The 24839-nt window shown below is 42.8% G+C and overlaps 2 protein-coding genes across 10 annotated transcripts in view; one reads left to right on the forward strand and one right to left on the reverse strand.

Moving 5' to 3' along the window:
- Nucleotides 1-24839, reverse strand: part of MCF2L2 (MCF.2 cell line derived transforming sequence-like 2) — a 181064-nt gene that overhangs the window by 64691 nt on the left and 91534 nt on the right. The window lies entirely within an intron of this gene.
- On the forward strand, nt 2818-24668 carry B3GNT5 (UDP-GlcNAc:betaGal beta-1,3-N-acetylglucosaminyltransferase 5). Of its 4 annotated transcripts, none has more exons than XM_056358584.1 (2): nt 2818-3171; nt 19198-24668. In XM_056358584.1, exon 2 carries the CDS (start codon nt 19529-19531, stop codon nt 20663-20665), a length of 1137 nt encoding a protein of 378 aa, XP_056214559.1. In that variant the 5' UTR covers nt 2818-3171; nt 19198-19528; the 3' UTR covers nt 20666-24668. The 4 variants fall into 4 exon arrangements, with proteins under 4 accessions (XP_056214559.1, XP_056214560.1, XP_056214561.1 ...); XM_056358585.1 differs by having other exon boundaries at nt 2818-3110; XM_056358586.1 differs by having other exon boundaries at nt 2818-3063.

Consider the following 24839-nt stretch of genomic DNA (forward strand, 5'->3'; position numbering starts at 1 on the left):
TGCTGAAATAGGGCCTGCAGTCTCCAGCCAGACGTGAGGCCAACTGTGCCAGATGGCCGCACGCGTACAAGGAATCAGCCTGTCTAAAATCCCATTCCTGCAAGCATGCCACAGTACTTTCCTGCATCCGTTCTCAAGTATTAGTCCTTATGCCAATAAACCACTTTGCTCTCTAAACACCTTAGAAGCCCCGAGCCTGTGCGCGCTGTGGTGGTGCACGACAGAGTGTGATAAACACATAGGGTAGGTGTTTCCTGGAGAAAAACATGTGTGAAGTGCTTTTTAGAACAGCATGCTTGACAGTGCTGTTTCCTCTCTTGTTGGTTTAGCTATGTAACCTGCTATGTGCTATGCATCTCTGTCAGGGCTGAGGCCAAAGTGGGCAAGATAGAGCTGGGCTGTTAAAAGATTTAATTTATAAACAAATAAGGGTGATGTTTTAAAAACACCCCACCTAACAACATTACTGGGGAGAAGGATGAGGTGAAGGTTTACTTCTAAATAATTTTTATCTCAACAGAGGATCTGACCCTAACAGAATTTTTGTTTTTTTAAAAAAAGGAGAGAGGGGGAAGAAAGAGAAGACAGTAAGTCCAGTTTTTTCTACTGGAAAATAAAAACCCCGAAGAAACACTTTTACTGTAATTTCAAGTTGAAAGCAGGATGAAGTCTGCTTACTTCACTGGCAGAGATGTCTCTTAAATTGGGGAAAATTCAGATCAACCAAGATGGGAAATTAGTGAGCACAAATGAAATGTGGTTGATCCTTTGAGCAGATGTCACTTTTCAGGAGAAAAGCGGACACAACTGTTAAGACAAATAAGACAAACTCAGTCACACCAAACTCAGTCTGTTAGTAGTGCTGATCAGAAGCAGTAACTTTTGTTCGATAATTTAAATACCTTTGACTTTGCCTTCTATGGACCTAGTTCTTAGAATCCTGTAGTTATGTCTGAATCATGTTTCCCCACACACGCCCCTTAAATTTTAAAGGTACCTCCTGATTTTGAAAATGTGATTCCATGATGCTGTGTTTTCTGGAAGCTGCATTATCAAGACACAGACAGCACAGAAATATTTTGGGTTTAAATTTTAAATGTCTTTGGAAACAAATTGACTTTGGAACGCTCAGAGCTGAGACCTTTTCATGCTTGTATTTGGCAAGCTGGCCTCCTACATATTAAAAATATTAAGTTAAAATTGCAGGCTTAAGAGTCGTATTTGGTTGAAGCATAAATGAATCACAGTTTGAGGGGGTTCTGAGTTAGGTGTGGAAGGAAGAATCCAGGTGCTTTTTTTTTTTTTTTTGCTGTCTGGTTTACCAATTTCAACTGAAAATGAAAACAGGAAAAACTGGTATTACCAGCCAAGAAATCACTTCTTTAGAGAGTTTTGAAAGTATCTATCATTGAGAGTTTCTCATTCTGAAAGGGACCCTTTTATCACTGATAAAATACTTGAATGGGTTGACAACTAAAAGAAAGAATGAAGAATAAACTTATGAAAAAAAATAATTGTGAACTAGGAAGGAATCAGCAATTACAGTTTTGGTAAGAAAAATGAATGACACTTTGTTTATAAGGGTATTTTTACTGTTATTTAAACACTGCTTAGACAACATGCCAAATTTACACAGCGACCTACAAAGTTTTTCTGCTAAGATGAACCGTGAAGAATTGTATTTTGTCTTACTGCAGAATCAGATGAAATCTGGGAAGGCCGCTAGTAAGTGTTTAGTCATCTTAAGACACAGAACAGGAAAAAGGAGAGATCAAGTGAAAAACTCCTTAGGCCTTGAAGTTTCCCCAAACAAAACCTGTATTACAAAGCAACCCATCCTTCTGTGGGATTGCTAACTGCCCAGGTTTTACCCTTGCTCTACTTCTGCCGGGTGCCCTGGACAACAGTATTCCCATCTCTGATTTCCTCTCGTGTGTGTAAAAAGAAAACAGTTCCTCATTTCACAAAGATGTTGTCAGATTTATGGTTGTAAAGTGACAGACACCAATTGTCATGATGTACCACAGTTAAATTTCTGTGAAGTCAATGATGAGGTCAGGAATGATTCAGGTCAGTCCTGAAAGAATGGAAGATACACAGTGGACTTGTGTTTGATACTTATATTCAGTGAGAAATTTCAGATTTCCAATAAATCATACAAGGCACTGCATTATAAATGGCTTTTCAGCTTAACATGAATGAGCTTTTTTTTTTTCTCTTTTTCTCCTTTTTTAACCTCATTTCTCTTTTTACGAAGGTTTGCAAAAGTGTATTAAAGAAGGCACATTGCTGGCACTTACACCTTGGTTTGCTTTCTAAGTACTTCCATCTCGGTCTGCTGCCTACAGTGCCTGCCTTAATGCTGATGTACTTCAGTGAATCAGGCATCCCCCTCAAGACAATGCAAGTAAGTCACTAATTACGTGGGGAAAGTAGAAAAGAAAAACCCGCTAAAGCCCACCGTTATTTCTCCTCTTAAGATTTCCAACAAGAAGTAAGTTTCACTGCGACCTTAAACTACCTACCCAGATGTTATTTAGCACCTCGGAGACTTAGCGCAGCAATTAGCTAAAGCTTTGTCGCGTCCCCTGAGATATTTTTAAGACGTATCGTTGAATTTCTAAGAAGCGTTACTGTTAGCAGTCCGAGCGTCACCGCATTGCCGTTTCCCCACACAGCTCACCGCCGCCTCACCCTCGCCACCTCCTCAGGAGAGAGGAACAGGAAGAGGGAAAAGGGAGGAGGAGAGAAAAAAAAAAAAAAAAAAAAAGAAGAAAAAAAAAAAACCCAACCCTGCACCACCCCGGCACGGGGAGCACGCACGGCGGAGGCGCCCCGCGCCGGGCGGGTGTTTATAAACAGCGGGACACCCGCGCCGCGCGCCGAGCGGGGCCGAGCCCCGGCGCGCGGCGGAGGGGGAGGAGAGGCGGCGCCGATTGGCTGCGCGGCTCGCGGGCCCCTATATGCGGCGGGTGATTGGGGCGGCCCGCGCGCGCGGGCGGCGGCGCGAGCCCCCTGCCCCGAGGACGGAAGCGGCAGCGGCTGCCGGGGCTCGCCGGTCAGGTACCGCCGTCTGCGCCGGGCCGGCCGCCCTCCCTCCCGCTCTGCCGGTGCGTTCGCTTGCAAAGAGCAGTCCGCCTCCCTCGCTTTCGGTGTGAAGCGAGTAGCTGGGTAATTAAAGTTAGCGAATGTACTCTGCTTTCTCCTCTCCGTCTGGCTTCGGGGGCTGCAGGGGCTGGGCTGCGCCGGGGCGGAGGGTGTCTCGCTTCTCCGCGTTTCTGGAATTGCGGTGCCATGCTTTGGGCAAACTAGTTTTCCGACTGCTTTGTTTAAAAGGTTTCTCCGAACGCGGCTGTCTTACTCCTGCCGTAAAGAAAGAAGGGTTTTGTCCGGCTTTTGGGTTTTCACATTTCTGCGATGAACGAGACCCAAACTTCAGCGCAGTTTTTTTGTGTTTTGCGGAGCCTTCCAGCAGATTCCCCCCGGGTCTCTTGCCATTGTCTGATTGTCGAGTGTGTTCAAAGAAAAGAAAAAGCAGGGAAAACTCTGAAACATTTTGTGGCCCTTTCGGGGTATTACTCACGCCCCGAGCCGCGGAAGGAAAAACTCGCAGCCGCTCAAGGTTTGCGGGGAAATCGCCCATTCAAAGCAGTGGCAGTGCCGCCGCCCCCCGGCCCTGCATCCGGCAGCCGCTCCCGCGTTCCCATTGCTCTAAATATTAATTTTATTTTATTTATTTTTTCCTCTACAGGAAAAGTGGGTGTGGGGCTTTTTTCTTCCCCCGCCTAAGGAACTCGCAATTCCGGCTCGGAGTTTCTCCGCTCAGCCCTGGGTTGCAACACGGGGACGCGCCCCCGAAGGCGCCGGGGCAGCCCTCCCGCCCTGCCCTCGTTAGCGCTAATGAGCGCCGGGAGCTCCTCTCCCCGCGCGGAGGCTGGCGGCGCCCCGCCGGGAGCACCCACCCCTCTCCCGAACTATTTCTGGGGACTCCGTAGGAAAAAATCGGCGTGAGGAAACGCATTAGGCGAAAGGGGGAGATACCGAACGCTTTCAAAAAGCGCCTTAATTTTTTTTTTTTTTTTTGCGGCGGGGCTGCGGAGCCGGCGGGCGGCGGTCGGGCGCGCCGCTGCGGCGGGGGTGTGCGAGGGGCAGGGCCGCGCCGGCCCCCTCCTTTGTCTGCCCGAAGGGGCGGCCGCATGGCCGGAGCTGCTGCCGGGGCTCCGCGGGTGCCCGGGGCTCCGCGAGTGCCCGGGGCAGGCGGGGCGGGGCGGTCCCGAACGATCGATCTGGCTCATGTCGGGATCCGCGGGCGCCCCGCAGCTGGCGGTGGCGGGAGGGTGGCGGTGCTGCGGCCCGCCCCAGTGCCAGCGTCCCAGTATTCCTGAGCCTTCTGGGTTTCACGGGTTTTGGGAAGAGCTTGGGATGCGCCGGCTGCCGCGCCAGGACGGGGTGTGGGGCAGAGCCCTGGGGTCCGGCGGGGGAAGGGGCGGCGGGGTGCTCGCCCTCGCTGGGGGCGCATCGGAACGCCTGTGCTTTTTAGCGTCTTGAGCTGCTGCTGAGCAAGATGTTGGGAGTGTCCAGAGAGGGGAGACTGGCTCTGTTGTAAGCAACTAAACTAAGTGCAAGGCAATGCCAAAAAGAAAAGCCTGTAATTGTGTTCTGGCCGTGCAAAGCGGTGGAGGACTCTCTACGTGCATCTGCATCTAGTGACTCGCCAAGGATCCCTTAGCAGTAGTGTTGAAACGCCTAGTGTGGCTGTTGAAATCTGTTTTGTATGATGCTGTCTTGTTCTCGCTTCTCCTCCCCAATTCTTGCATTCCTCCTAGCAGTTGGAAAGGGGAAGGGATGGGGTCAGCAAAGGGATAGATTATTTTAAAAGAAGGGAAAACAGTTGTAATCTAAGAGAGGATAAACGCCAGCTTTTTTTTCCCCTTGTTGAGCAGGGCAGGCAATATTAAATCACAGTTGATAACAGCCATGGAGTATTCTAGCAGTATTCCAGAAGGCTGGACTGTCACATAGAGCTGGGTGTTGCTCTGGTATTATGGGAGTTACTGGTTGTTCTGCACAGAACTAGTTTCATAGAAGCCGACCATCTGTTATATACAGAAATATATCATTTTGGTAAAAATATGGGCTTTTTTGCTGGTAAGGTTTTGTTGGGTTTTTTTCTGCTTAGAAATGTAATAGCAATATCTGCTTAGTCGCTCTCTTCCATTGAGTCAGTCAAAACTGTATCGCTTTGTTTTCTCCAAGATCCATAATTACTGAGAATCAAACTGGTTGCTCATTCTGCTCAAAGCCAGCAGTTGGGACAGTCTCTCTGGACAAACTGGAATAGTGAGTACTGAAGCTAGGAATGACAGTTCACCTACAGATCAGGGAGAAGCATGTGGAAAACCCTGCAAGTCATAGCTTATCATTTGAAATGCCAGTGGCTTGTGTGTTGGGTGTTTTTCTGCACCTACAAGTGTTATGGCATCCAGGATGTGCTAAGCATTGCCTCATCTCCCATGGTTATCTGTCTGTACCTGAGGAATTGTCTAGGTAATCCTTTAACTTGATGTTGCTTACTAAAAGTACAGAAGTGGGAGGGGGTTTTGCTGTTGGGAAACCTCACTGCAGTTTTGCTGTTACTGCAGTGGGTCTGCTGGGCCTTGGAACTGGCTAAAAGTGATGGATTAGTGTTGTGCTGCTAGAACTTCCTTCCATACCAGCCTGCGGGGTTTAGTAAAGTACCTTTATCAGCTTCCTAGGATACACACATCTTGAGTGAGGCTATCTGACCATTTAGCAGACCTCAGTAATAACTACTCTTTAAATTCCAGTGCAAAGCAGCATGGTGCACCTCTGTCAGGTTGGCTGGAAGTGACAGCAGGATTTTCCACTGATACAGGAGACATTGCGTATTTGGAATCTTTGCAATATTTGGGAAACACCGCTCCAGATTCTGAACAGAAATCTGTACATTCCTGAGTCTTCAAAGGCTGAAATAAGTCACAGACACTTGAGAGGTTTCCCTTTTCTCATAAGTTTTGAGAATAGGATATTTGCCCTTGGAAAGCAAGGGGAGGAATGCTATTGAAGGACCTGTGAAAGATGACACCAGTTAGATTCTGTAGTCAATGGAGAAACCATCAGAATGTGTGGAAATAGGATGATGAAACAACCCCTTTGCTTTAGAGTTGCAACTTTTTAGTATGAACCTGTACCAGTCCTGAAGTTTACCTGTTGCTTGGGTGACTGCGTAGTCTGATCTTCAACATAGAACTGTGGCTTGGAGATGCTGCTGCTACATGCCCAAATAACCCAGAAAATCTAACAGATCTCAGGACTGCTTAAACATCCTGTGGACAGATGATGTTGAAAGTAGAGGATGTTGTAAGCAAAAGTAACTCCGGTTTGAAGGACTGTTGAAGAGGGGCATAGGTCTACGTATTGCTAAAGACCGCAGACTGCCTTGTAGTGCAGTGCAAGTTTACCTGCTGCAAACCAGTTTCATGAGGTCAAGTTTGGTGCCATCTCCAGTTTGCTGGATATAGTCTTACAGTCTGAATAAAAAGTGTTCGGTTACTCAACTTCCAGGAATGCTGCTGGTGCCTTGAAGGTAAGCTGTCACCTTTCAGATGCAGCAGCTCAACCTCACCCACTCGGGTGCAGCAACTTTGAAATAAAGAACCCCTTCTGCCAACACAGATCATGTACTGTTGGAGGTGCCTTGGGACATACCAGCAAAGGAAGAGATTTTTAGCTAGTACTTTGGCATTTAGACTGAGGAAAGTTGCTTCAAATTGAACTTGCTGTTGGGTCAGTAAGTCACTTTCTGCTCACATTTCTCCTGCTGCATCCTGCAGCTTTTTTCTTCCAGTTGCGCTGCTGCTAAGAACCCGAAGAGTCTTGTGCTGATTGACGTAAACTAGCCTTCTGTCTTGGGGCAGGAAACTTACAGTTTTTCTTGTTCTTTAAACTGCTATTCATTGTACACCACTGCAGCCCCCTTCCCTCAGCCCTCTATTAGTTGTGGTTTTCCATGGAATATGAAATAGAGGATAGATGGATTTTCTTCTACTTGACTTGGTTAACTAAAGGAAGATTAGCCTTTCATTTTGCACTGTATGCTCAGGTATGTAATCAGTGTGTTTTATTGTTAAGACTAGACAGTGCTTTTTGCAACTCTTCCTTGTAGCTTTCCTGACTTTCCAATAAAATACTTACTCACTACACTTTCAGTAGGAAACCCTTGTAATGGGTAACAGGGGTGGTAAAGGTACCATACTTGCGACTAATTCTTTTCTGAGTTTCTGGCTGCTTTGTTTGAAAGACCCAAGTGAAGTCTTGTGGTAATTACAAGCACTGACTTTCTATTGCATTGTTCTCTAAGCTCAACTTTCTAGAATGAGCAGGCATCTTTAATGGATTTTTTTGTTTTTCCTTCTGCCTTAAGTCATCCCTGTCTTTTAAGCTTCTGCTCCCATCTTTGTAGCTTCCTTCTAGAGTCCACAGACTGGTGTTTTGTGGTCTGCCTCCTAATGAATTCCATTTGTAGTTTCTACTTCACTCTGTTTCACTAAACTGTCCTCGCAGCAGAGCTTAATCTTGTGCTGTGTGCAGTTCAGTTACATTCTTGGCCTTACATCAGTCTTGCATATAAATGTGTGTGCATATACACACATATATACAACAGACACATTTATAAATTTAAAAATACTATTTTTACTGGCTCTTGATATTATGAAATAGTGTGACCTACTATCCATTTCTCCTAAGCAGAGACAAGTACTTCTGGTTAAATGCAAATACACAAGTTGCTTCATGTTAATTTACAAAGTAGTCTTGGAGAAACCTCACTGCTTATTAAACATGTTGGGAGTGTTTTGCAGCTCCTTTGTTTGACTTTCCTTATCCAATTTGAATCTTGAAGCTAGGCCTGAGGAATTCTTTGTGTAGTCTTCTGTTCTGCGGTGTGTTACGGCCATTGACTTGTTAGCAGCTCTCAGTGAGGGTACTTCATCTGTGGTGAGCTAGAAACTGCAGGATGCTGTTCTTGAGTTGCTACAGCTTACTGTATTGTCACATTTCTCGCTGGTGCATGTGGGGGGTGCTGGTTCTGTTCTTCCACTTTTCTGCCATGAGCCTGTGCTGTTCCTGCTCCCCATGTTTTGTAACAGAAAAAAGCAGATGAGTGTCTCCTGTTTAGTCCCTGGCCTTGTTGCCTTGAAAAAAAAGGCTGTATAAAAGGCCAAAATTTTCCTTGGTTCCCACAGAAGTAGGAGAGGATTAATGGAATTCATCCCACCCAGTCTGCAGACAGGCTTAAACAAAGCCTTGTGCCGCTATTATTCCAGCCAATCTGCAGCTCCTTTGTATATGTTGAGGTGGTTCTCGATCCACTTTATGATAAAATCTGAGGATTTTGGCTTTCCAGCTTGCTTGAAACAAACATGGAGACCCCCAATATGTATGTAGGATCTTCTGTATTGAGTCTGTTCTTCAAGAGCTGTTGGTTCTTTGTAACTTTATGTGAAATACTTGACTGTCTTGAAAACTATTCAAAATGTGAAAACTACATTAAAGCCTTGAACTTATGTAGTCATATAAAATAATTGAGATAGACCTTAGCTTAATGCTGTACTACTGAAATAAAGGAGGCTAGCTAGCCATATGAATCCAAATGTCATGGAAGTGCAAAACCAGTAGTGACTTCTGTCAACAGCTGTTGCAAATGCAGAAAACACTCTTCTACTTTTCTGGTGGCTGGCTCTTCCAGTACACTTAAATTTGGCAAAACTTTCTTTGCTGTTTTCTCTAACCCTCTCTTCAAACTGACTGCTGCTCCTCAACAAGTGGTGTCTTGGAGAGAGATGGGAGAGCACAAACCTAACAGGTCTGGATTGTGTCTGTTTGCTAGGAGTTTGACTTAACATACATGTACCTCTTAATGTAATGCTTCTAGCATGTTTATTCAGTTTCAGCTTTAAAGCTGTTTGGGGCTTTCTTATGGCAGTGAAGACTGTGTGCAGTCTGGAAGTTGGGACTTAGGAGAAACCGACAGTGTGGTGTGTTTGCTGTTTCTAGACTATTTGCCTGAAGTTAGGGTGACTCTTTTATGGAATTCAAGGTGCTGTTTATGTAACTTCAAAATTGAATTAATTAAAAATGAAGTTTCTTAACTTCTGTTGATGTATCTTGAATGACTAGTACTTCATGCTTCTGTAAAAAGTGTGGGTGTACATACATAGTGTGTGGAGAGAGAGAGAGAGACTTCTACACTGCATTTGCATTTGGTGCCAAATTAGTGCTGAACTACCACAAAAGGGAATTAATCTCTTAAGAAAACACTGAACTACAAATACTAAACAAGAAGTGAATACATGGTCAGATAGCCTGCTTGCTTCATTTGAATAGATTGATTTCCTATTAATAAAAGAAGACAACTCACTAGATGAGATTATCCAAGAAGCAGACAGGGTTATTAATAACTCTCCTCTTCCCTCAGCCTCAAGTAGAATACAACACTTCTTTCAGCTTAAGATTTGCTGGCAGCTATGCACAGTGGTGAACGGGAAGGGTTGAGAATGAACAAGGCATGATTCTGTTAAGGGCCAAGGGAACAGAGCATGCAATGACTGTCTGTTCTTAAGTGCTTGTCGATCTGTGGGTGTAAGGAAAGATAGAGTGGCTTAAGCAATATTTGCTCTTTGTGATCTCAAGAGGAGGGCTTTGAAGTGTTGTTGCAATGGCAGCCCCATTACGCTTGTGGGGGTGATGAGCTGTTAGGGAACCTCTTTAAGATTAATGATCCCCTTTCTCATGATTTTTTTCATTCATCGGAAAGCTCGTCTCTGAATTATATATGTAGATGCTTTCTTAGGTATTGATAGAAGTATTGTTTTTTTTCCACAGAGCTGCTTCTTTTCTAAGCTGATCCTATAGTTGCTTTAAGAGGACTGCCTTAAATTCCTAGGACACCTTTGTGTGTAGATGTGTGCTTTGCTTGAGGTACATCTCTGCATGGTGGATTCAACCTAGTGTTAGACCTTGTGCTTGCTTGGGGGTGTGTTATGTGATGAGGAAAGCATGGCCTTGAAACTGAAGACCCGGGTACTTCCCAGGCAACACAGCAAATTAGTCTGCACTGTCTGGTGTCCCCGTGCATAGGATTGGGACCTGATTTGCTCCTTAATTTCTACAACATGTATAAAGAACTGAAAAACAGGCTGTGTTCCTGACTATGTGACTTGGGTCATCTAAGTGGAAGAGTCTTTAACAAAAGTGATGTTGGCTCCTACTGACCCCAGGTACTATTGAGATGGGAACCAGCACCAGTGTTCTGCAGCCCAGCTTCCTTAAACTTTTGTGTGCGTGGTTTGCGGGTAGACAAGTAAACCTGCAGACTTGCTTCCCAGGGCTTTACTTGTAGGTTTAGGAACGTGAACTACTGGAGGAAAAGATTTGATGCAGAAAGGGGTGATCCAAGACTTCTGCCATGCTCAGTTGTGTATGGAGTATAAACGCCTGGATGGTAGGGCAGCGTGACACTTGGCTAAGGTTAATAAGCCATGCATAAGAGAGGCAAACTTAGGCAGCTAAGCTGATTTGGAAAGTCTAGATGGGATGTTACTCGGCTGTGTGGACCATGAGTTCACATATCTCTGACCTGTGCAAACTTAAATCTGGAAAAGAGAGATGTAAGCCCAATAGAACACGAAAAAAACTCCACTATTTCCTGTACCCAGTAAGTTAACCAGTATTTGACTCGACTTCTTTTTAATTCCAACATGTTTTTTCATTGCTGGTCTAACTGAAAGAAAAAAAAAATGCAATGCTGTGGCACAAAAAATCCCTGCATTTTAATCTACAAATTGAATTGATTTGTCTTCCTGCCTTAGTGCCTGCATGCTAGTGACATGTGTAACATCCAGATTTTGACTAAATTTTTGCCGCAGTAAGAGAGATCCATCTGGAGTTGGATGCTGAATTGGGATCATAGGCTAGAGTATTATCTGAGGAAGAGAGATTGGCTGCAGAGCAGATGAGAGAATGTTTACTCTGGAATGAAAAACTTAAAACATGGAACGAGGATAGCAAAAGTCTAGCATGGTTTAGAAACAGCCATGGTACAACAGTATTGGCCTTCTGTTTAAATGAGTTCTTTGCGCACTTTCTAACTCACTGTATTTTTTTGAAAAGTATTCTGAAAAAAAAAGTGAGGCCCCATAGAAAAGCAACTTAAACTAGTCATCTTGCAATTAGTTGTCAGTCTTAAATTTTTGACTTCTGCATTTAGCTTGGCAGCTGGCAGCTAGTCTGCCTCAGATACTTGTTCAGCTTGATCTTCAGGTATGGCCTGGAGACTGGAAATCACCTTAGGTTTGTGGGGAAAGCAGGCAGGAAATAACATCTCTAGCTGCAAATAAATATTTGAATGGGCTTACTTAATGGCAGCAGAAGGAATTACTGATTAGGCATGACTGTAATGTTGTAGCTCTTCAACTTTTACCATGCTATGAAACAGGGATTCAGCATTACTGTGTAACTAGAGAATTTGCATTCTCTTGTCATCCAGTATTGAGCTTTGGACTAGATCCATAACTGCTTGCTTATTCAAATTTCTTTGGCACAGGCTGCCCAGGGAGGTAGAGGAATCACCATCCCTGGAGGTAATTAAAAAAATCTGTAGACGTGGAGCTTAGTGATGACTTGGCAGTCCTGGGTTAATGGTGTGACTTGATGATCTCAAAGGTCTTTTCCATCCTAAATGATTCTATCATTCTATGATGCTAATTGCTTTCTTTATTGTGGGCAAAAGAGTTTTCTTCAGCCTTCAGTTTGAGCCAACTTTCAGCTGAGAGCTTGACCTGTGTAATGGGATGTCCTTCTGAAATACACATTTGTAAAGAGATGAGTACGCTAATGTGGGGTAGAAAGCAGTGGCAAGCTAGCCCTCTTAGTAATGCCTTTTGCGATCCTCACCCACTTTGCATACTCTGAGACTGATGTATAGTCACTAGAAAATTCTTTACACCACTTGTACAGAAGGTTCCAAATATGAACAGACATGACCTGCTATAAAACTGGGGGGAAGCTTTCTGGAGCGCGTAAAAAGTGCTGACTGAAGTGCTGCTCTGAAGCAGAAAGAGTAGCGCTGTGCAAATGGATTTGATACTTAAAGCTCTGCCACCTACACCCAATGGGTAACGTGAGCAGCTGCAGTTAGTGTGCTCTGCCCCTTTGCTGTCTATTTTTGCCTTATTACATGGGAGTTGAAAGGAATGTGTACCAATCTCGCACGTCTTTAAATACTGGCACTGTAAATGTGAATTTATATAAATACAGACTGCTGTTCGGTGTAGTATTAGAGCTTATCACTGGCATCTGCTGAAACGGGTGCAATGGGTTGTACAATAGGTACCACTACGGCCTTTGTAGTTGTATCTTAGGGCTCTGACTTGCTGCGTGGAGGTTAAGTGCTCTACTTAGTCACTCTTCTCAGAAAATGAGGGCGTGTGGCCTCAATCAGGTTGCTGCCAGACTCTGAAAATTCAGAGTATTATCCTTACTGTTGGTATGAAGAACTGGCTCTTTTCACCCAATCTGCTGCACAGATTTGGACAAACCAAAGAATTGCATGTTGGTGCTTGTGCATTTTGTGCAAAATCCCTGGAACTAAATTACTTGTATTTTGGAGGTTTTCATGCTGGAAAATGCAGTCCTCCTTTTTAGCTTGTATGGGGAAGAGTCTGCAGTGGATATAGTAGGTTAAAGCAACTGAAAACTGCAGTCTAAGCATAGACTGGTGCTTGAAAGGTGTGATTCTGCTCCTCTCCTGATATCTGCACAGTAGGTGTTCTAGGGGACTGACTGATGAAAGCACCTTACGGCAATTCTGTCCATACTGGCAGATGTCTCCATTTAGATTTGTTTGTAGCAGCTGGGAAGCTTGCTGCTCCTTTTAGGGGAAACGGAAGAAATCACCCTCTTCCTTTCCACCCAGTGGGCACAGCAAGTGCAAAATCTCTGTAGAAACTACATCTCTACTGGCACTTAGATGTCTCTTGGCAGAGTTGAGTATTACAATCTGTTTCTGCTTCCAGCCCTGAAGGAGTTGAAATGCTTTGCTCAATTGCAGTCTAATGCTTTGCCATCCTTTGCATTTCTCTACCAATGAACACTTCAGAGATTGCCCCAGCACTTGGAAGTGTTACACATCAATGAGAAGCAGTAAGTGATTGCAGCTTTCAGTGTCTCATTTTTCTATATGATGCTGCTGTTATCTCTGATACAAAGCTCTCCTGAAGGAAGTGCTATACTTCAGGGCCCGTTATTTTTCATAAGGGGATTACTCTTGACTGAGCAACTTCAGAATCACTCAAGGAGTCTGTGTTTTGGAAGGTGTTAAGTTTCACCTGAAAAATCAGGTGTCTGCTCAATCTGAGAGATCTTCAATGCATGCACAAAAAACATCTAAGAATGCCGATTCTAACATCCCAGGAAACTGTCCCCTGCCTGCTGCTGGCAAACTAAAGAATTTGCAGGCAAAGCCTGCATATGAGGCTGCAGAAGGTGTGTTAAATGTTCTTGAAACAAAATTTTCAAAGCTACCGTCAGTGATCCCTGCATTAATGTTCTTTATTGATGCAGCATCTATGACTTTAAACTTTGCATAGATCTTCATAGCAGTAGGCTGGTTCTTTTTGTTAATCCCATTGTCATTGTGACTATATTTTTCTATGGGATACATGTCCAAATTGACATCCATTTCTCACCAGTTCTGTACAGAAGAAGGTGTAACAGTGGAAGTTTTGACAATACTTGAAATTATTTTCTTTGCAGGCTGTGTGCTTATGCTGTCTTTCCATCCTGGCATTTGTGAACTACGTAGGAAGGAAGGTTTAGCTAAGTACCTTAATGCATCTTTTTTTCCTTAAAGTGACCTGTCACTACTGCAGGAAATCCTAGAAGTGTCACAGGTGTAACTTGGTGTTTCTGTTCAGTTTTCTTTTGTGATACAGCTCATCTATGAGGAACTTGAAGATTAGTTTTAAAGCAAATTATTAATGTATAAAGAGTTCTTCAGATCTTGGGGAGTGAAGGAGGACATAGGCCAGGGTAGAGATGGCAGATAGCATGACTTGTGAAGACATGTCAGCAACAGAAAAATGGTGAGGAACCTGGATTATGTAATCTTGTAGCTAAAGCTGTAAGCAGCAATGTCCATTCAGGCTTTGCTCCCATTAACTTAGGCACATACTTTCTTACCCTTTAAGTAGTCAATTGGAAGGGAAAATATTGATAAACGTGTAATTTTGTATTTTGATGGCTTAGTTGATGTGCTAACTTGACTATGTTTCTGTTGGTCTTTTGGTGTAAGCAGTATATAAATCAGTACAGCTGGAGATGGAAGAGTTCAATTTCATAGGAATTTTAACTGTTTAAATTGCTCAGAAACCAAACATTGCAAACTAGTTTAAAATTCTACTTAAACAAAACTGTCAAACGTGCCAAAATGTGTTCTTTGAACCCTGTAACTCCTTTCTAAAGAGATTTTGAAAGCTTCAAGAAAATCCGGCTTGCTCTTTTCAGGATTGTCGTAGTACACTGAGCTTGACAAATTTGTCTGAATTAAATCCAGGCAGTGCTAATCTTGGGCCATGCAGCTTTAACTGCAGAGTTTCTGCTTCTGGTCACCTCTGTGATTGGGCACATTCCTTTGGTGCTGCAGTTTAGGTCCATGTGACATCTGAAGTCTTCCAGCAGGATGGAGCATCTCTGCAGTGTGCCTCCTAACCTGGACATCCCGCTCCATTATTAAAAAAGTTCTATCTGGAGTAGCTCATGTGACAGGACTAGTCTGAATTCAGACCAAAAGCCTGCCCTAGACTTTAAAGTTTTCTGTAGTAACACAGGGCCTGGTAGTAGCCTTAAAATTGAAAAGACTGAAAACTTCAGAAACGTGTGTTACATCTGGTTCTGCAAAGGAAACCGTTGAGTGCTGTTGTGCACTTAGGTTAGGCTCTAGATACAGCCTGACCTGAATTAAGCACTCTGATCTTTCCTGCAGGGTTTCAGCAGGTTGCTTTCTGAGGGGAAGATGTTGGGAGGAAGCTGAATTTGGCTTGTTGAGCAACTGTATAAGCTCCAGAGCTGTTGCAAGCTGTGGAAGGTCTGTGTGGTGAGGATGGGTTGGGGAAGAGTGACTTTAAGGCTGTTCCCAACTGGCAGCAGTTAAGCTTTTGATGTCAACCATCCCATAGGACTGCACCCTTAAAGTGTCTCTTTGGCATAGCCAAGGTCAAGACATGGACATAAGAGATCAGCAGCTCTTCAGATGACTTCTGTTTGAAACTAGGTAATGTTTGAGGTGTTCTTTCTTGTAGATCTTCTGAACTTCATCTAAGAGTTGTTGATGTGAAAGGGACAGTTGCTACAAGCTGATAGTGCAAAATGGTTCTATTTAGAATGGTGTTTCCTGGAATATCCTGCATTGCCTGGGAAAAGCCACTTGTGATTTAAACATAGCTTCTGTCCTAGGCAGAAGGAGTGAAAATAACTGTATATTATGATCTCTTTGTCCTAAAGTGTGTCACACAGGGATGTGGTATGTCAGATATTACAGGTTAATTAAAGCCCAGCATGTGTATCATACCACATGACAGAATTTGTAGCTGGGAGTTGTGGGGTGTTCCCTCTGGGTGGTCTTAGTTGGTCTCTCTTGAGTTTAGGGTTTTTATCAGGGTGGTGGTAGTTGGAAAAAAATTTCCGTGTTGGAGTGCCTTATGTGTGAATGTTGTCCCTTCATGGCTCTTTTCCCTGCAGGTCTGTGTCTCTGGTGTTTCATGTCTAAAGTGTCTCTGTTTCTTTAGGATCTCCCATGTCTGTCTCTCCTCAGAGGACTTTCCAAAAATGTTCTGTTTCTGTCCTGAAATTAACTTCAGACTGACTTTTTTCAAATACTGACTTCTGTGAGCATTTAAAGTAGCTCTCTAAGGATCTGCTTTTCCACAGTGGTCATTCTACAAGATATCAAGTTTGCGTAACAAACCATGGTAGCTCCACTTTCATCCTAGAACATCTACTGAATGCAAAATATGGAAGTGTAAATAGTTACTACATTCAAATGACAGTCATGCTTGTAATACTGAAAGGTTAAATTACAAAGCCCTTTAGGAAAGGTAGGATCGCTGCAGGGTGAGAAAGGCTTGCAGTACTTGCAACTAGACTGCATGAGTTGTGAATCTTAAGTCTACCAGAAAGGAAGGCAGCTACAGGAACTGTGTATGGGTGCTTGGTTTTTCCAGTCTTTCTCCAATCTCAGTGGATCTAAAAGCTTCCAAGCCGCAAGTAAGAAAATGCACACCAAGAGGCAAAACACTTTTAACTATGGTCAGAAAAAATGGCCATCGAGGATGGTTTTATCTCTGTTCCACCATGTTTCCTCTTGCTGGGGAGAACACATGGGTATGGTATGGTGGTTGGGTTTTTTTCTTTTCTCAGAATCTTGAGAATTAGTTGTCAGTGAATAGCTCCTGTGGTGAGTCAGCCTGTTCCCCTGTTAAGGGAAGGAGAGCATGACTAAGCCCGAAGGATGGGTGTTGTAAATGAGCTGTAAAAAGTTCTGACAATGAAAGATGGGATGTTTCTGAGAGGGGATTCTGAACAACTTCTGTCTACTAAAGGCTGATCTAATTCCCCTGAACTAGATCGAGGTAGTGATACACCAGACTGTTCCAGCCTTTAGTCAGGTGATTTCATGGCTTGCTTTTTCTTCAAGGAAAAGCTTAAGTTTTCTTTCCAGCATCTCTGATTTCCAGGAGGGGGGGTGCAAGGGAGCAGAAAATCTATGTGCATCTCTTGTGCCCTACTATCTGCTCCATAATAAAAGCTGTTTCCGTGGTGACTTCTGTGTTTTGTGGTTGCTGGTTTTTTGTTCTGGAGGTGCTTACCCTTCCCTAGGGGCAATAACTGTCATGTAGGCTAGTCTTCAGCGACTCTCACTTTTGTGTTTGTGATGTTGACTGTTGTCTCTTTTTACCAGATGACTTGGGCAATTGCATATTGTTGCCAAAACATGTTATCCAAGTGTAACCTAAAAAAGTTGTATTTGGTGACTAGGATTCCAGTGTTTACCAGGGTAGACTTTGCTTCAAGTGGCTAAATAGATTGCCTCGTGCTCTTTTAACTTTCAGAAAAGTCAGTCAGCTGTTTTAAGCTGTCACGATGATCAGGCAACCTGACCACCTAGGCTGAGCTTACCTTTTTTTTTTTATTTATTTTGTAAACTTAGTTGGGGGAATAATGCTGCAGTATTAGTGCTAGCTGGTCAACTTTGCAAAGAGTACAGAGTTTTTGGAAAAGAGCACCAATAAGTATCTAGGTTGGAGGAAAAACCAGAACTTATCCTCACTCTCAGGAAGTAGCGGGCATCTTCAGACCCAGTCCTCCAAAAGGAGCTATCAAATGTCTGGATTTCTGTGACATGCCAGCTTGCCTGCATCTCTGTGCTTCATCTGAAACCAGTAAGCTTTGCACTAGCGTTCTATTGTAAAGTTGCTGAGTTTATAAGTCTGAGGTGCATTGTTTAGCTTCGTGTTTCCAAAATAAAAAGGGTTTAAACTGATACTATAAAAAGGGCTGACTTTTATTCACCAAACTGCCCATACAGCTTTTTTGTTATGCACTACAATTTGCAAGCCTCAACTGCACCGATGCACAGGTTCCATTTTTAACAGCCAGTCCCCTTCCTGTTGTAGATAACTACAGCAGAAAATTGCTGCAGGTTTTCTTATCTCTGTATAATCTGTTCTGTTCTTGTCATGCTATCTAGTTGCAAGACCTCAAATGGGTAAAACAATGTCAAAACGTTTGTGTTGCGTGTAACTTTTTTAACATAATAGTGACAGCTTGTGCTCTCTTGCTTCAGGGGCTGTGTGTCTGTTTAAGTAGTGCTTAGCTTGTGGGGTGCTAGTCCTGCATTTCCTCTGGACTGAGAGCTTACTCTGTTGTCAGGTTTTTATGGGATGAACAAGTACTTCTAATTCAGGCTGGTTTTGTTTATTAGATAGGAGAGACAACTCTGGCTGCAAGAAGTGAATTTTACAAATTGCAGGGGGGAAGGCTGGGTTTGGTTGGACTTTCTGTGCTTAGGATTATTTTCTTCACTAAAACTCTGGTTGGTAGCAGAGACAGGAGCACTGCAATGTTAGCGGTCTGGTCTTAACCGGTGTGTCCGTGAGAGGGGTGCCTAACTGGAGAGTCTGTGTGGTGCTGTCTGGTGTAGCTTGCTCGTAACCTGCCTCATAAACGGTAGCTGGGATTACAAACAATCTCTGTCCGCACCATCAGTTAAAAAGTAGAGGTCCTAAGCTGATACATGGGATGTTTGGTAATGGGTGCCATTGGAGCATGGTTTTACTAGTGGCACTTTTCAGCCAACCTCAGGCTGGCTGTGGAGGTTTAATGGCGGCTTCCCTTCAGCAGGCCTGCCCCGGGCAGAGGCAGGAGAGCAGCGCTGCCCTGGGCTCACGGCCCCTGCAGGGAAGGTGCTGGATGAGGCCGCTGCACTGCTACCAGGGCTGGGGCAGGACAGACCAGCTCCGGCAACGGGGGTAACATGGAGGTGGCCCTTTCCCTCAGGGTGGAGGCAGTGGGCTTGTGCGGGGCCGGGGGCGGTGGCACTGCGCTGGGGTACGGGGGTCCTGCCTGACCTGCACCCCCACAGCCCTTGGCCAGCCTGAGGGCTGCCTTGCTCGCCAGCGGGCCCCGGGCCCCTCGCAGAGAGCCTGGGTGCAGGCTGTGAGGCGAGGCCTGCGGGGGCTCCGCCATTGTGGCCTGGTGCTCCCACTGCCGGCCTGGGTCTCGCTCTATGAGGCTGCTTAAAGACAACTTGTAAACTCCATCATTTGTAGGTGTGGTTTCCTTCCTAGCTTAAAAGAACTAAGGGCAGTGGGATTTTCTGAGAAAGGGTTTCTTGTGTGGGAACTGAAGCCTCTGTGCCAGGTTCCCCTTCTTGTCCGGCCTCCCGCAGCCTGTGCTGGGGCCTCCAGCTCGCTGCCTGGGTTTGGGGGCGCGTAGGTAGGTATGGTGGGGAACGTCTGAGCAGTCAGCTCATTTCTGTGGCCAAACTTAAAACCTAACCTGTGTTAATAACAGCTCACTAAAACTTTTCCCCTCTTTCCCACCCCCACTTGCAATTGGTAGGTGTTCATCTTCATGAAGGAAAGAAGCACAGGAGAAGACCCAGTCAGAGCTGTAGCGTTCACGTCAAGATGCTCCAAAGGGAAGACGCTCATCTGCAAGTCTCGTCTTTCAAAACTGTCTGTGTTCTTTCCATGAGACAAAAATCTTTTTTGAGAAAGATGACTTGTGAAATCTGTGAGCAAAGCTGGCTTTGCAAGGATGCCGAATGAAAGACAACGTGCCTTACGATGGACACTTACCTTGGAGTGACACTGTGCTCTTAAACTAAAACACAGGCACTGTAAAAACACTGATCCCAAACAAGAATAAGGATTATAGAAACTGCATCAGAATGTTTGTTAGTCCCAGAAGAGTCAGAAAATGCCATTTTTTGCAGATATTTGCCACCTGCTTTGTATTGTGTCTTATGATTTTTTGGGCACCATTTGATAATCATATTGTGAGTCATATGAAGTCCTATTCATACCGATACCTCATAAATAGCTACCATTTTGTGAATGACAGCCTGTCTATCAACAGGGATAACTTGGGCAGAGTATCAAGCTACCAGTACCTGATCAACCACAGAGAGAAATGTCAGCAGCAGGATGTCCTTCTCCTATTGTTTGTGAAGACTTCTCCTGAAAACAGTCATCGGAGGGATGCAATTAGACAAACTTGGGGTAACGAGAAGTATGTTCGTTCTCAACTTAACGCCAACATTAAAACTCTTTTTGCTTTAGGGCGACCAGCAGGTCAGCAGCAGCAAACACAGCTGCAAAGAGAACTTCAGCTGGAAGACCAGAAATACAATGATTTGATTCAGCAAGACTTCTTGGATACTTTTCACAATCTTACTCTTAAATTGCTTTTGCAGTTTAGCTGGGTGAATGCGTACTGTCCTCATGCCAAGTTCATTATGTCTGCAGATGATGATATATTTATCCATATGCCAAATCTTGTTGCTTATCTCCAAAGTCTAGCACAAATGGGTGTTCAAGATTTCTGGATTGGTCGTGTCCATCGTGGATCACCCCCCATAAGAGACAAGAGTAGCAAATACTATGTTCCATATGAAATGTACCAGTGGCCCTCTTATCCTGACTATACAGCAGGAGCTGCTTATGTAATATCAAATGATGTAGCAGCTAAAGTATATGAGGCTTCATTGACCCTCAATACAAGTCTTTATATAGATGATGTTTTCATGGGTCTCTGTGCCAATAAAATGGGAATTGTACCACAATATCATGCATTTTTTTCTGGGGAAGGAAAGGCTCCATATCATCCCTGCATTTATAAAAAAATGATGACTTCTCATGGACACGTAGATGATCTTCACCAGCTCTGGAAGGAGGCTACAGATCCCAAAGTTAAAGAGTTTTCTTCAGGGGTTTGGGGTAGAATATACTGCAGACTAGTTAATATTGTGCTTCTCTGTAAACTATACTATGAGGACACGTATCCTTGTTCAGCTGCATTTTCTTGATACTTGAATATCTGCATTGAAGATCGACTGAGCCAAAACAACTGTAGCTGTTTATTCAAAATACGTAAATGTGGAAAGAGGTAAAACTTACATGTGAATAGTTGGGGTTTGGGGGGGGAAAGATGGTCCCAAATTCTGTTCATGATCTCTTATTGGAATAACTCTCCTATTGTATTGCAACTTTTTACATTGTATCCTCTTCCTTTACACTCTCCAAGGGATGCAAATCTGGATTAAATGAACTATAACGGACTTCTAGACTTTGAAATGCTTGGTGAAAATGTCTGCTACTTTGAAATTGTCAGTAAGTCTTAAGTTTTCTTTAAAAAATGTATGTGAACTAAGGCATATGATAAAAAATAATCTTCTATATCAAAATGGAGTAGACCTTTCAAAACATGAGGAAAATAGAACTTCTGACTTGATGAATGAGACTATTGCAGTAATTTAGAGCAATGTTAATCAGTTACAAATATTCACCAGTTCTCAGTGCTTCATGGAAAGTAAGTATGGACCTGCACAATTGACAAACAGTGAGTGCTAGAAGTGAAGACTACTACAACCTTTTCCTCAAAGCTTGCTAAGTCTTTGAAATAGGGAAACAGTGTTTGAGTGCCCTCTGACTTGGTTGTTTTAAAGTAACAAAGGAGTTCCCTCTAGAACCTGAAAGAATAAAAATCAAGCTATTGCTTGTGTAACTCTTTTTGCTCATCTTTCTCTGCCTTCTGAAGACCGAGGCAGTATATTTAGAGTCCAATCTTTAATAAGCAAATAAGCTAAATGTGTTTTTTTAACAATACCTGTGCTTTCCAGTATTCGTGGTTCTGAAGGTGAAAAGCAAGCAAAAGTCCCCAAAAATATTACTTACAGGTATTTTGAAGCTGTTAAAGACTGTAAAAAGCAAAATTTCATGCTTGTATAACAAAGGAGGAAGATACTTGCTGCACAAAGTTTGACTTCACAGTGAAAGGATAGGGAGATGATCATCCACAGAAACTTAGTACACAAACCAAAATCACTAAAACTTCTGTAGCCTTAAGCACAAGGATAGTCTTTAAAATTTCAGGGTAGTTTGTGTCCACAAAACCCTGTATCTTAAATATATTTCAATGTTAATATCAGCTGCAGGAGGAATAAAACACCTGTGTGTTGTAGATCAGGATAGAATTCAAGTGATATTTAAACTCCAGCTGTTTCGAATTGTACTGTGGTGCCATATAAATATTGCAGAGAATCAAAGTTCTAGGATGTCTGCAGTCTTTTCTTGTGTAGCTCACTAGTGGTGTTTTCACAGACTCTCAGGACAGATATTTGAGTTGCTAATTGCCAAACCTGTGGTAGCTCTTCCTGGATTGGACGCACAGCCCACAAGGTACAGTCAGATACTGCTTACGATCTGATCTGATGCTGGAAAAAGTTCGAGCATGGATAGTGTCAGAAAACTACTTCTGAAAGCTTGAATGAGTCAAGCTTACCCAGCAGAGCAATAACAATGCAAAAGCTCACAAATCATCAAGCATCTGTTGGAAATGTGCTAATTACAGGAGCAATACTACTTGTTTTCTGTCTGAGCCTAGACTTTTTCCTTCTGCCTGAAGTTCCTCCCTGTGTGGAGCAGTGAGGTACCTGACCTGTGTTTTCTGACTTTTCTGTGGAACAGCTATACAGACTTAAGTAACTGCTACAGCTGTTGGAGCTGTGCTGCAGGTTTTAATGGTTTGAATGGCTAATGGTTTATATTAGTGTAGACAGAATCCAGGAGTGAGCTTGCTGTTCTCTAAGATGCCATTTCAGATGTATGGTAGGTAATTACTGGAATTAAGTGAAATAGATAGCTTTCTGTAATTGGTTTTCCAGAAAGAAAAGAATAAGAATCCTAACAGGACCCAAATGTTTGGTATGTACAGAACCCACAAATAAATCATTTATCAGTTTCAGAATGATTGAAGAATGTAACAGCTGCTACTTTAAAAAGAACAAACCCAGCCTGTACAGATTGATTACAGTAATGAGGATGCGGGTACTTTAAAAGAAAAAAAACAAAAGACGGCGCTAGATCTATATAACCTGTTGGCTTACAGAGAAATAAAGGCACATATAGAGAAAGTAGTATTCTGTGCTGAGGGAAAGCTGCTTCATCAGATCTCTGACCATTTAAATCAACAAGCTGCACAGCAAAATGGCGCTAATAGAAAAAGCCACCCTGTTCACTGTGGGGAAAGAGGGTCTTCATACACAGTATGCAACCGAAATGTACTAATAAGACATTTTTTCCAGCATAACTATGTGCTGGGATTTATTATTTTCACTCATACAAAAAAAGGTAAAATAAGTTTTAACTAAGTAGCTTAAACTTCTATGGGGTAGTGACCTAGCTAACACCTAAAACACTGCTTAGATGTAATTTGCCATTATCTGAAAGTCATTTTTTACTATTGTAACACTTTGTTTTACAGCTGGTTTGAATTTTGTTTGGTTTGTTTTTCAAAAGGGCCCTGATGTTTGTAGTATGCATTTTCTTTTGCTGCAGTGAAGAGAAGTTGCTTGTTGAATAAAAAGGAAAGCATGAAGGCACTCCTTTCAAAAAATGGAGATGCTGGAAAACTTATTTTCTGGTTCTAAACGGTGACTTAAGATTTGTACACCTTCATCTGGAATCTTTTGTAACAATAGTCTCAGTGCTCCAATGCAGGGCTGTCAGGTTTTACTTCTACAAATAAAATTCTTGTCAGCCTGAATGGTCACTCCTCATTAAGAATTTGACATTGTTGCACAGCATATTTAATGCTAAAATTTTTTTACCTGTTTGTTTGGTTTGCATCATTTTCCCTTTGATACTACTAATTTTTATACAAATTATTCAATATTTATTCTTAAACTTTGCTCTGTACCACAAAGACAATTGTTTTATAAAATTTGTTTTGAATAAACAGTCTTATTTCTTTTTTAAAAAAAAAACAACACCACAATGAGGTTAAATATTTCTTGTTGTCGTCTTTGTAACAGACAAGCTGAGCTCTGATGCTTTTAAGTGCTGTTCTGAGTTCCCTGTCAAAGAGAGGACTTCAAACTGCTTCCCCTTCTGCGCCGTTCCTCATATTCTACCTTGAACCAAACCTTTTGTGGTGTCTTCAAGAAAGGAGAGGACTCATAAATTTGTTTACCAAGCTTCTAGGTCTGAAGTTGTATAAAACTGCCAGATGTTAGAAGCTTAACCTGTTGTTAATATTAACTCCAAATGTGTATGTTCTTTTTAGGCAACTGTTCCTAAGAGATGTGTATCTATCTAAGTAAGTTCTATTTCAGATGACACTCTGCAGCTTTTGAAAACTAGCTGATGGTTTGGAGACCAGTTGTATTTTCATAGGGTATAATTAAATTCAGATAGGAGTAAGTTGCACTTTTGTATGTTTCTCTCATTTGCCTAGCATAATGTATCAAGCTGGTAGTTTTAGAAATGCAGTCTTTTGCATCAAGTAATTTCAGCTTATACTTGAGTGAGATAGAGGCATAACTGAATTGTACTGAAGAAAACAAAGGAAATTAAGTCAGTGAAGACTGTGGGGTTTGGTTTGTTGCAGGGTGAGTTTTGTTGTGGGTTTTTTTTGGTTTGCTGGTTTTTGGTTTTGTTTTTCTTTGCTCTTCTTGCCCTAGAAACAGTGCAGTATAACTAAATTGAACTGGGTTTTCATTGCACCTCTTAAACTAAAATGACTTAAGTATTTTAGACTAAATCATTAATAATCCCTTTCTCAAGACTTTGCAGAAAGGGAGAGAAGATTTTTGCTTGCATTTAAGAAACCAGAAACTTCTTACAGCCATATAGTCAAATGTGAATATCCTGAATGCAATGAGATGATCTTTAATACTGCTTTTTTTGTACATATATGCAAGGCTTATTCTAATGATTTATTTTCTCATGCCATGTAATTAATACTTCTAAGAAAAAAGGAAATTGCAAAAAAACCCCAAGCCCCCAACTGAAAATAAAAGATAAATCTTGCTTGCGTTTCCAGCTGACAAACTGTGTATAAATGCATGTCTGAAGCATTTCAGTAACTTGACTATATCTAATTTTAATCTTAGTGAACCTTCACCATAGTTGTAGTGAATGTACTATAAACGCAGTTATCTTAATTCTAAGAACAAAACAATGATACTGGCTCATGTATGC

The sequence above is a fragment of the Falco biarmicus genome, chromosome 13, assembly GCF_023638135.1.
Source record: "Falco biarmicus isolate bFalBia1 chromosome 13, bFalBia1.pri, whole genome shotgun sequence".
Taxonomy (NCBI): domain Eukaryota; kingdom Metazoa; phylum Chordata; class Aves; order Falconiformes; family Falconidae; genus Falco; species Falco biarmicus.